General features: G+C 38.7%; 1 protein-coding gene across 4 annotated transcripts in view; it reads left to right on the top strand.

Moving 5' to 3' along the window:
- The window catches only part of mdga2a (MAM domain containing glycosylphosphatidylinositol anchor 2a), a 211,278-nt gene that overhangs the window by 108,450 nt on the left and 90,324 nt on the right, over positions 1 to 12,504 (top strand). For 2 of the 4 annotated variants that reach the window (XM_032585020.1, XM_032585022.1), the window contains exons 5-6: positions 554 to 686; positions 1,227 to 1,496. In XM_032585020.1, coding sequence (XP_032440911.1) covers positions 554 to 686; positions 1,227 to 1,496 — 403 coding nt within the window. Of the gene's footprint in view, positions 1 to 550; positions 687 to 1,226; positions 1,497 to 12,504 lie in introns of all 4 variants that reach the window. The other 2 variants (XM_032585019.1, XM_032585021.1) reach the window with 1 other exon arrangement.

Genomic DNA, 12,504 nt, shown 5'->3' with positions numbered 1-12,504 from the left:
TGGGCCGCTGCAGCATGTGTCTGAGTCATGTTTTAATCCTCTCTTCGTCCTTTCACCCACACGCTGGAGTCAGCCAGATCAAAGGTTTTACATCTTCATCCTAACCTTTAGGGCGAGGCTTGTGGCTGACAGGCCCAGTTGGAATCAAACACATATTCTCAATGAGATAGTCATTTCTGTGGAGAGATCCCCCACTGAGCCCGTGCATATTTCTGTAGCTCTGCTGTGAAAATACTGCAGGAGCCTTTTCTGTGGAGTAATCCTCTCGCTGATAGCAGGCGAGCTGACAAATTTCTTTCTTCATTTAAAATAAAGTATCCGCATAATTCTTATTTCAGTGCAACAGTAATGTGCTTGAATTCTGCTCTCTTTTCCTCTCCCCCTTTGTCTTTGTTAAAGCTTTATAAATATTCATGTCGCTGACCTTACTCTGGAGCTGTTAGGCCTTTTTCATAGCCTCCCCAGATCTATTTTTTGCAGCATTCCTGCTTTTAATTAGGATGATGCTTTTGCACATATTTGCATACCAGTGTTGGTTTGGTCTGAGCTGCAGGGGGAAACAAAGATCCTGAAGTTGAAGAACCTGCGTCCTCAAGATTACGCCAACTACAGCTGCATCGCCTCTGTCCGAAATGTGTGTGGGATTCCTGACCGCAGCGTTATCTTCGGACTCACCAATAAGACAGGTAGAGAACAAGGTCATTCTTTTAGTTAAATATTTCTTTGTTTGTCTGTCACATCGTTTATTGTTAGTTGATTGCTTTTAAAGTCTTCTAGATTAGATCTGTTGTAATAGTTTTAGTTAATTCCCTTTACATTTTTATGTATCTTTTCTTTAACCGTTGTGTTTTCATGTTTTCTTATGTGCAAATAAAGTCAACTTAACACATGGATGAGTGATTTGTTTGCATACTACTTATTATTTTATGTATATATACATATATATACACCTTCTGTTATCTTGTAAAAGTCTTGCTTTCTCTCATTTTCCCACAGTCTGAATGAATCATTGAAAATTTTTGGCACTATAAAATACTGATCAGAAAAATATTACTTATGTTTGAACCCGAATGTCATCTAGTTAACGTGAAATGTTGATTTCTTGGTGCATCTCTGATTTTTGGCCTTTAAAAAAAAACTTAAATAAAATAAAATATTTCCATAAATGCATTGCTACCTGTAGAGCAATTGCTACCTGTAGATATGAGACTGTACTCTTTCTGCAGCTTCTCCATCTATCAAACTTCTGGTGGAGGATCCAATCGTGGTTAATCCTGGTCAGACCGTGTCGCTGGTCTGCATCTCCACAGGAGGGGAGCCGTCCCCCATCCTCACCTGGGTCAGCAGCAACGACAGCCTGCCGCAGAGAAGCATAGGGAAGGGGGGCACGCTCACGCTGCCCGCCATCACCTCGGACGAAGCCGGGGTTTACAGCTGCGTGGCCAGCAACAACGTGGGAAATCCGGCCAAGAAGTCCACCACCATCGTGGTGCGAGGTAGGAAAGCATGGTCGCCTGTCGGAATATTCAATGTTGGAAGTATGATTAAGCCATTAAGCAAAATGGGTTGTTGCTGCAGATTAGGACATCAAACATCAAACAATGCTGAAAAGTGATGCTATAAGTCATTCATGCCTATTTAGTAGTTGCAAAAACGATCAACATAGAGCAAAGTTTGTGCAATTTGGCTATAAGATCATGATTTCAATATCACTGTTTATATGATTTACCACCAGACAGCATTTTTTGCAAGTACTCAAATTAAAATTACACTGAAGTAGCTTATTGGTTGAATATTTTTATTTTATAGCCATGTATTTATTCTTTTTTTTTGTATGTGCAAATGTGCTGTGCAAAAGTATTAAGACACCACGAATGTTTTGTACTTTGTAGATGTGAACAAGTGAAGAATTGAGGAAGTATTTTTAGGACTAAAATGATCAATATCTGGAAGTCATGGGTTTAGTCAAGGCTTCAGCACGGCACCCCAGGGAGAGGGGAATGTAGACTATTATCTCTTCAGTATGTCTGCAGGGTAAAATAAATAGAAAAATGTTTTTTAATTTTGTACTAATTAGGAAAATAGTACAACGGTACAATTTAACATTCCAAATATTATGAATTACATTAATGTAGGAGTTCTGGCAGAAATTCTTGTAGCTGGGGAGCTAGAAAATAATTGTTTAAAAAAATAAGTATGTGTGTTGTGATTTTTTTTTTCTTTCATTTCTCTGCAAAAATCAACAAAAACAGAAAGACCACTGATCTTTCTGCAAAATCAGACTCTTACAGTATAGTGTTTTACAGAAAGGTAACCTAACAACAAAGGTAGGGGAAAAATTAGGTAAGATGTATAATCTTACTGGAGAAAATTGTATACAATTACCTCACCAAATGTAAGGTAAAAAGAGCACCTCAATGTGACTTCTGTAACATATCCATTTGTTCCTTGTATTTTATTCCATTCACAGTTTTTTCAGCACTTCTTGTAAAAAATCTCCTTTCAGATACATGTGTTCATTACTTCTTTAGTTACTGGTGAATCGTCGAACAGAATGGAACAGCACAACAAGCATGAACCTGTTAATTAAATTCACTGACTGAAGTGCCAGTTTACTGGAAAACAGCAGGTCGAAGGTCATTTGTGGCTGTTTGGTCATTATCAGAAAAAAAAATTATTTTTCCCTGCTGCCTCCACCTGAAAGACATCAGCAGCAGAAGATCCTGCCTATCGCTCATTACCGAAACAATCATTGTTTCTTGAGAAGTAGCTGTTTATTACTGTGACAATTTATGGATTACCAGTCTTGAGCCTGGCACTTCATGTTAACAACAATTCATAAAACTGTTGCCATGCAAACTGCACACAATTTTACAAAGAATCACACAAACTAATCAGCTTTTGAGCTACAACGCCGCACTGCAAAAGTAGCGATACGTCTATAATTATTCCGCTACAAAACAAAAAGAATTTATCTATTTTATTTGGGATTCTACGTGATAGATCAACAGAGTGTGATGTATGTAGTTTTCAAGCAGTTTTATATTTGAAAATGTGGTTTGCATTTTTATTAATAGCCTTCAGCAGCTTCCTAATTAGTAAACAGAGTCCACCTGTGTGTAATTTGTGCTCTGTGTAAATACAGCTGCTCTGTGAAGACCTCAAAGGTGTGTTAGCAATCATTAGTCATGGCTGCATCATGCTGTGGGGATGTTGTTCAAGGAAGCTGGTCAGAGCTGATGGGAAGATTAATGAAACTCGGGGACAGCCATTAAGGAAAACCTTTTGGAGGCTCTAAAAAACTAGAGTGTAAGAGGTTCACTCCACCAGCAGGAGAGCGAACCTAATCAAGCAGCCAGACCAACAACAAAAAGGTCTTTTAAACTTGAATCGAATTGAGAAGACTTGAAAATTGCTATTTACAGAGGCGCTACATCCAATCCAAATACGTGCCATTTTTCAATGAAGAATTGGCAAAAATTTCTTGCTGTAGATGTAAACTTACCCTAAAAACTTATAGTCACAAAGACAGGTGGTTCTACACAATATTGACTGTAAGGGAGAGAATACAGATGTGTGTCATTTTATTGCTTTAAAACTAAAACAAAAACATGTTTTGCTTCCACTTTACGATTACGCACTTGCAATAAAATCCTAATAAAATATATTGTCAAAATGAGAAAAGGTTTAGGGGTACAAGGCACTTTAAGCTTGAGAGAAAAGTGTGTGTGACTAGGCGTTTATTTCCCATTGTGTAAAAGATGAATCGAGAGATGTATTAATTTCTAGAAACCCTACAAAGAAAATATCATTAAAGCTGGAACCTTAAGGCAAAAGACGTGTTTTGTTCAGCATTTTAACTTTCTAGAGAGAATCTCATGCACCCAGATGAGCTTATTTAAATCGCAACTCAGCAGACAAGCTCACAAATGGAAGTTTCACGCCATTTTCTCCAGTCACCGCAGACATTATGCTACAGCTCCATCATCAGGTCGCCTCTGTGCTCAGCCTGTTTGTAGGCTTTTATTTATGCAGCCATATAGTGAGACGGATGAAAATCAAATCCCTCACAAATCATTCCCAACACCCTCCTCACCCCCTCAACCCACCCACAGATAAACTGCCTCTCAGTATTGTGAAAGTGCTCTCACAGCCGAGGACTTAAGAACTGAGCGGCTTATATCAAAGAGAAGATGTCAGGTGTCACATGGGAGCAAATAAGTCAGAGCGTGCTGACTGTTGGCAATCGCTGCAATAAATATCCCACATCTGGAGCTGAAAATGGCACTCGTACGGCATCCTGTTGAATATCATCAAGAAATCGCAGCAACTTGAAATATACATGACTTTTGAATATGCACTTGCTGATTTGACAGATCTGAATAAAGCTGTTGGAGCGTTGAAACTGTTAAACATTAAACAGGCCCGATATGCATTATTCCGATTGACTAAGAGACTAGCAAGATAAGCAGGCACTGATTTTTTTTTCATGTGCTGCTTTAAGGAAAAACAAGGATCCCTTTCATACAGGCTGCTAGCATTTGGCTTCATTAATATAATATCGGCTCCCTTATATCTCCCTGGATTACATAACTACAAAATCAAGGTACAAGCGTTTCTGATTGATCATTGTGATGTTAACCTTGCACGATCTAAAAGCGTCAAAGCGCTCCACAACTTTAGTTTTGCTGAGCAGTTCAGCGCGAAAAGTCAAACTAAATGTCAAAAACGTGCCGCAGGAGGTGGAGAGATGAATTAACAAGCTGCAATATATTGTGTCCTATGTATTTCCAAATCAATAAGTCATTACTTATCTCATAGGAAAGTGGAGAGGGAAGCAAACTAAAGTGAGCTGAGACAGGAGGGGAGGCGATCCTGAAATGACACAATTTATCGATACGTGTCGAAGGAAATTGAGGATCAGTAAAAAGAAAACATAAATTGGGGAAATTTTCTCCACATCGATGAATCGTTACTTTTGCTGTGACATTGACAGCTGAGTAGACAGTCACTTAGGGTTGTAGTGAGATGACATAATGCATACAGAAACCTCTCTGGAAAGTAGTTTTTGATGTCAAAGTGAAAATGCACTGAGCTCCATAAATGTCATTAAGAAAACAGACTCTTATTCTACTTATATGTCAGGTGGGCTACATTAGACACAAACAAATGAAGAGCTGTCAAAAAAGGGGAATTTTTGGCATCACTAAGTAACAGGAGGTGGATTTAACATGTCCTGATAGATCTCTTATCTCTAATTTTCAAATCAATCCACTGTATTCCAATGAAATCCTGTGCTGCAAAAAATAACTTTCTCCAAACAAGTAAAAAGAAAATGTAGAAAACAAGACGTTTTTCCACATGTTATAAGAAAAAAAAGAATCTGCAGATGAAACTAGTTCTTTTTTAATAATGTTCGAATTTTATTGGCTTAAAACAAGCTCTTATATTTGCTAGAAAGCTACTTTTAAGCTAGTTTTGTCTTAACACAAGTGTAATAAGATATTTGTACTGGAAACTAGATAAAAATACTTGGTAGTATTTTATGTTTTTGCATTGTGGCGTTAAATCAGATTGAAATCCACTCCTGTTCAACTGTAAGTGTAAATATAATACAGCTCACAGTCATCTGGTTTTGTAATGCAAGTAAAAAAAAACACTCTTAAGGAAGAACAGCTGAATACAGCAAGTGGTCTGCCTCTTTTATAAAACTACTGTCATAAAACCTTAAAATATCTCTGACTCTGGCTAAACAAGTCATCTATGTAGCCCACACAAGAGTTTTTAAAAATCAAGCCGGCACTATGAAACCAAAACAGGTGTAAACTAGAGTTAATTTAGAGTTGATCAGGCAGAGGCTGATCGCGTGCCTCAGTGGTTGGAAGATGTTACAAGAAAAATGGATACTCACACAACAGAAGGTGTGCGAGTATCCAAGGTTCTTTTTGTGATCATTTGGAGCCAAAATTGAACAAAATCCATTGTGTATTTATTCCTTAATTCCTAGATAAGCTAGTAGCAAATTCTGCATCGTACCTTCGTGCTTTAGAGCTGGCTAATCCGTACATGAATCAGTGGTTACTGACAGAGAGCCTTGCTTGGCAGCTCAGAGCTTTAACAGTGGCTGTTTGATTTGAGCCCCCTACCAATGCAGTCCTTTCAGGAAATGCAGAGACATTTACAAGCCATCTGACGCTTGACTTTGAGTGTTTTATGAAAGAGGATGTCAACTTGTCAGCAGCACTTCCTCCTGAGCAAGCATGTGGTGACAGTGGAGAGGAACAATTCTCTTAGCAGGAAAAACCTTGAAGAAAAGCGGGTTCAGTTTGAGCAGCCATCTGATATGACTTACTGGGGTTTGAGAAGACAGAACCCACAGAAGCAAGAACAAGTAAAGCTCCACAAGCACAAGTTAATGGCAACAATCGCTCCATTTGTGGCTCCATCTAGGAAAGAAGCTCCATCATAGAAACACTTAGCTTATAGGATGTAAAGAGGTTTACATTGTTTTAGGCAGCGATGGCTTATTTATGGCTTCCTTCAGAAAAGAGACAGCACTAAAGACAGGGTCTCTGGATCCAATGTGTCACTAAAGAAAAGAAAACAAAGACAGACAAGATAATGTTAATGACAGCAATAGTTCATTTGCCACCCACACAACAAGAGGCAAAATTAAACACAGACACATCAGGCCAGATAATGGTCACTAAGGTATAAACACTTTAAACGTAGGTCCAAACATCAGCACAGCTTCTTCCATCTGAAGCATTCTGCAGCACTTGGGTGCTGAAAAACGCATCTTTTACAACCTCAGTGGGGTGGTCTTGTTGTATTGGGTGGGGGGAGGACTTCTCTAAATACAGATGGACTGTTTTTTACTTGTGTTTTTAACAATAGTTTTTCTATTTCCCACTGTGCTGTAAAAGCACAGTGGGGGACTTTTGTCAGGTTCCAACTTTTAACGTCTTTTTCTGTGCAGAAAAACAACCTTATGAATTCTCTGTCAGCTGTGAGCTAGCTGGAATGTGTTGCATAAAGGTTCCTTTAATCTGTAAAATGTGGTCATTTCTAATCCACATGCTTTTGTTTGCAAGGTAAATTTGTATAAAGAAGCAACACTTTTAGATTTGACAGCTGAACTTAGATTTTGAGATATAGATCAATCACTCATACATTTATTTTTCTAAGTTTTTTTTTCAACCCTTACTGCCAAATGTAAACATCCTGGAATTTGGTTTGGGTGTTCTGCTGGTTTAGATTAGTTGGGGGAAAAAAGAAAAACGTAACTGAACAGACATTTATGTCTCCAGGGTGTGTCTTTTATTTAATTTTCAACATATTTGCCTTTCTTATATTGTTTTTTGAAGTATTAACAAAGAGCTGTCAAATGTATAAATCCCATGTGTGACAATATTAACTTTAATCTTGAAGAATTTAAAATGAGTTCAGTTCAGGAAAGTTTTTAAAAATAACCTTGAACATTTTAACAGGAGATTTCAAATGTCTGGACATCTTGTAGTTCTTTAATAGACACTGGCATTTTCAAATAGCCACAAAAACCATGAAACATAGAAGGAAAGGTATGAAAAGTGCACATAAAGCCTACACGCTGAGATGTCGTTGTTTACATTTGTCACATTTAAGATTTGCGATTAGATTCAAGTCAGGACTCTGCAGCATTGTTTTTAAAAACATGTTTTGCTTATCTACACAGCAACAATAAAGTTTGACGAAGTTTATGTGTGGACTTTTTTAGGGATAAGTTTTCTCTCAAACTCAAACATTCTCAAAAAGGAATGTTTGTGCATGCCAGGGAGGCACCGTTTATGTGCTCGTTGCATAAATGTACAGTTTGTTGGGTTGCTCCTGTGATTGCTAAAACTGTTAAATATTGTAAGCACATGTTCACATGGAAGGTCATCATCCGGTGCTCATGAGCTGATATGCCCCATGTGTACATGAAAAACCTAATCATTCAGCTCTGCTGGGCACAGTTCAATTTGCATGTTTAGCAGGGTCACCCTGTGGCCTCATCACTGCTTATCTCAGCTGGTTATGCTCCTCTCTGGTCCTTGAGAAGCCCCAGCAAACTGCTGTTGCCAAAGGGGGCCGTGTGTGTGGAAACACACATCTCTCCCCAGCAGATGGTAGCCTCTCTGGCCATACTGTCACACCAGCCAGAGTGCCTTCCAGGCCTTGGCCATCTCCACAGCCAGCCCAGCAGGCCCCTGGCATCACATCACCCCGCTGACGAGATCCTTTCTACGGATTAAGGGTCTGCAACACGTCTTCAAACACAGGTCACCACCCTGCTTTACCCTGTCAGTCTATTCTTCAGCAGTTTGTGAGATATCTCCCTCGAAAATGCTGTGGCCTGGTTGCTCTTTTCTTTTTGGTTGCATATCACATAAAACCAGGCAAAACTGAAATGAAGAACTGATTAACAGCGAGAGAATCAGCTATAGACGGTGTCAAAATAGCCAGCTGGATTTGGTGTTCGCCTTTCTGTGTGCACACGCAGCAGACTACCTGCTTCTGCTTTCCATCCTTTTGCAAAGCAGCGCATTTTCCCTCTGTGTGATGAGGCGAAATGAGATATGGTGCAGCTATCAAAGATGGAAAATCAAACACTGCAGCGCCGTCATCAGATTTCCACGACTGCTCCTCGAGGAGTTCCTTACAAAGGCAGGTATGGAGTTTCTACACCAAAGCCAGCCATTTCCAGCTACTAATGCAGACACAGCCAATTGCACACACCCACACATGTGCATACCCCTACACTGGTATAATAAACTGCTATCATGTTGTATAATTTACGGTAATGTCTTGAGTTCCAGAACTGAGAAAACCATTTCTGTCTCCCATCCTATTGGCCTTCAGAAAATCTGCGGAGTTTAGATGAGTTTTTAGAAGCGTTTTCCTCCCAACCAAAGAGTAGACACACGTGATTGGTCTCGGTAATGTAAAAGTCCAGAGGCTCGGGGGCATTGTTAATAAGAGGACCTTGGATTGAAAAAAGGAGAAAAAATTAAAGAATGCCTTGTGTTTTGATCAACTCCGATGGCCACGCCGCTTTTTTTGTGCGCAACCTTGAGCCGAGCAGATGAGACAAGAGCGTTTTGCACAGTCATCCAACTGGCTTTGAGAGACAACTTCAGCTCCATGAGCCGATACCTAAGATGAGAAATGCAGTATGTTGCTTGAAAGTATTGATGGGTTGACAGAAAAGATAATCATCAATAGAACATATGAACTGGGGTGTACTTGAGTACAAAAATGAGACTGAAGGCGAAAACCTGTATGCATGTCGTGACCCTTTTTTTTTTTTCATTACTCTGACGTGTTTTCATTGTTATCTGTGTGTAAGGGGCTGCTTTACTTCCCCGAGGTGCTATTGTAATCCTTTCCTGTGACACAAGCTCTCAGAAAAAGACCTCAACTTTAGGTTTTCTCTTTGTAAGAAAATCAGTGCTTTTCATGTACAGGCCATCCATTATTCCCAGAGGCTATTAAAGCTATGGAGGATTCAAAAAGCTTTCCACGGGCACAAAGCCTTTCAGTTTACAGTAAAAGGAAGAAAACAGGGACACTGTATTAAGTATGGAAATAATCCGGCAGAATACCTCGAATAATCGCAGCATCACGGTTGAACTGCATGCAACCTCTCTGGCAGAAGCAGGGAAAAAAGGAAACATACAGTGCAAAAGTGTGGACAAAAACAGGCGCCATTTCACCACTCCATGTTACAGTGAAGACTGTAGTCCCTGCAGTGGATGTTTGATTCTTTTGAATGATTCGGTGAATAGAGAAAAGTGTAACAGATTTCAAAATTCATCAAAAATATGCTTTCTTTGGACATGTGTATACTGCATGGTTTAGGCTTTAGAATCAGTGACATTATACTTCCCACAATGCTAAAATTATGTTAATTACTATGCAAACAGAAACGCCACACTGCAAACAAGGCTTCTCAGACTTAATGTTGGTACAGAATAACTCGCATTAGATGTAAGCTTTGAAGAAAACATGCTAAGGTCAGAGGCGATCCTAAATAATGAATACAATAACCCATCAACCCGTAAAGACCAAAGTTGCTGTTACAAATAGGAGGCTAATAATGAAACTTTAACAGCCTAAATGTTTGACTTTTACTGAAAAGGTTTCATCGTTCTTTTGTGTTCAAATAAAAAAGCCCAGAAAGTGCATGCTATCACTTTTATGACACTATTTTATGGTGTTTGTTAAAGCTGTACTTATTAGGCTTTTTTGGCCGATTTCCAGTTGGGACATTTTGTCAAGCTTTCACCTACTGATACAGTTTTAAGCAATCCTGATTTCTATCTAGGAACAATAATAAAAGAAAACAGCAGTCAAACCCTCTTGCTCTTAGAGGTCATTAATTATTTATATTTGAAGCAGAGGCAACATCCCAAAGTGTGTGTGTGTGCGTGGGTGGGTGTGTGTGTGCACGACGTCGTTCAAAATAACGCTCAAATGTCACTAATAGTAATGAAAATGTGTAATGTGTTTCTTTCAGCACAGGTTTGCAGCATGACTTGGGAGTAAATTAGGCCTTGTTTCACACTTCTTCCAGTGAGATTGTAAGACTTTAAAAAGTGTATTAACCTACACAGCATGGCTTAATTATGCTTCATGTGTTTTGGAACAATGGGGAAAACATCAATAGCAACAAAAATAAATCCAATTTTATTTGTAATTCTCTTACACGTCATTGATCACGTCCAGGTCAGAATGACATATTAGTCTATGTATTTGGCTTAACTTAAAAATGTGCAAGAATAAGGCCTTTCTTAGTGACCAAACCCAAAACACCCAGTACACTTCTGAACCTTCAGGCTTTCAGTTTCAGCTATCTTAATATGTGCTCAGCATATGTGAGGGGAGCTAATTCTCAGCATTCCCACAACCAAACACCTGTCATCTTCCTTAGTACACTGCTGTCTGAGATTCTGACACAGAATTTGCAGACATAAATGCACACAGTTGTATCATAAAATCCACCGGTAGCACCCTGATCCTCGCTACACATGTAAGAAGATGATTTAAGCTGTGACAATAACGAAAAGGAACTTCTTAGAAAACGGCTTAGAAACAAAGCTGGTAAATAACCCTGCTGTTGCTGTCATACAGCTTAAATGTGGAAGCGGTCATGCCTGCGTGTCTATGGAAACTGGATGGATTTACATACAGTCAGCATATGTTCATCTACATGTCTGTAAACTCAGACTATAGAAGTGAAATATACAGCCAACATGAGCTATTATTTATGATTTTGTAGAAATTGTGTAAGAGTAGTTGGAAACAGTTTACCTCCAAAGCAAATGGGAAAGTTCTGTTTCCAACCAGAGTCCTTATGAAAGATTCATGTGACTTGCTGTATCACGAATGGGAGGAGTGACAACTTACCGTCACCAGATAAAGTCGCCCAATTCAGCACTAGCCTCCCCATCTGCTTTTCGAAATCCCTCACGTAAAAGTAAAAAAAATAAATAATTCTGTTGCGTTTTTCCAATGCATAAGTGAACAGACAGCATTTTAGTCTTTGCATCAGACCAGAAAATGTTTATTACAACCAATTGAAGTAATACCCGCTTATCTCTGTGTACACAAGCGTAGTCGATTTACAGGAATACCTACTTGCTATTTATTATTTATGCTTAACTAAAGTGGCAGAAAAGGATTTTTTGGAATGTGGCGAACACAGGGAGGAATCCTAAAATATGCATGAGTGCACCGTGGCTGTGTGCGGAAATGAGGAAGGCTGATTCACTGGAAGAATATTCTGTAGAAAGTAGGAAACAAGATTGTTGTATAATATTGTTGTGTATTGTTGTGAAGTAAAAATGCAAGTATTTTTTTGTATCTAAATAATCTGCATGCAGTTTTAGAAATTGATTTTCAGTTTTAAAAAAATCCTGCACATGGAAAAAATCCTGCATTTATTGTTCTCGTCTCCCAGTCAGTCAGTTTTCAGTGAGCAATAATCTCCATTTCACATAAAAAATGTTTATTTTTTTCCCCAATATTTTACTAGTAAACAGGAGATTGTGATATTAATCAATTATAACTTCTGTGCTCTGATTATAATGATACCATTGTGATTTCCAGTGTTTGTTTATATTGAAAAGTGATAAATGACCACAAGAAGCAGAGTGGAAGTCTAATGGGGAGTGGGAGTCTAAATTGTATCTTGAATCTGACTCCAGATGGAAACTTTGCAAGGACAGGAATACAAGATTAGTATTTCTTTGCTTTTTTTTTCCAAACCAGACTTATAAAAGAGAAAAATAAAGTTACATGCTTGGCTTTTTATGCGAGTAAACACAAAAAATAGCATAGATAGTTGAAAGATATATCAGCTTTTAAAAAATACATTCAAATAAATTCATTGTAAAGGAATTACAATTTTTTTGGGAACTGCTTGTGTGACTACAACACGTAGTTGTTGCACAGTCTCCTACGCTCAGAGAGGAACACTTTGAC

The sequence above is a fragment of the Xiphophorus hellerii genome, chromosome 15 (genome assembly GCF_003331165.1).
Source record: "Xiphophorus hellerii strain 12219 chromosome 15, Xiphophorus_hellerii-4.1, whole genome shotgun sequence".
Taxonomy (NCBI): Eukaryota; Metazoa; Chordata; class Actinopteri; order Cyprinodontiformes; family Poeciliidae; genus Xiphophorus; species Xiphophorus hellerii.
The sequence above is the reverse complement of the archived record's forward strand: the minus strand, read 5'-3'. Positions and strand labels throughout refer to the sequence as shown.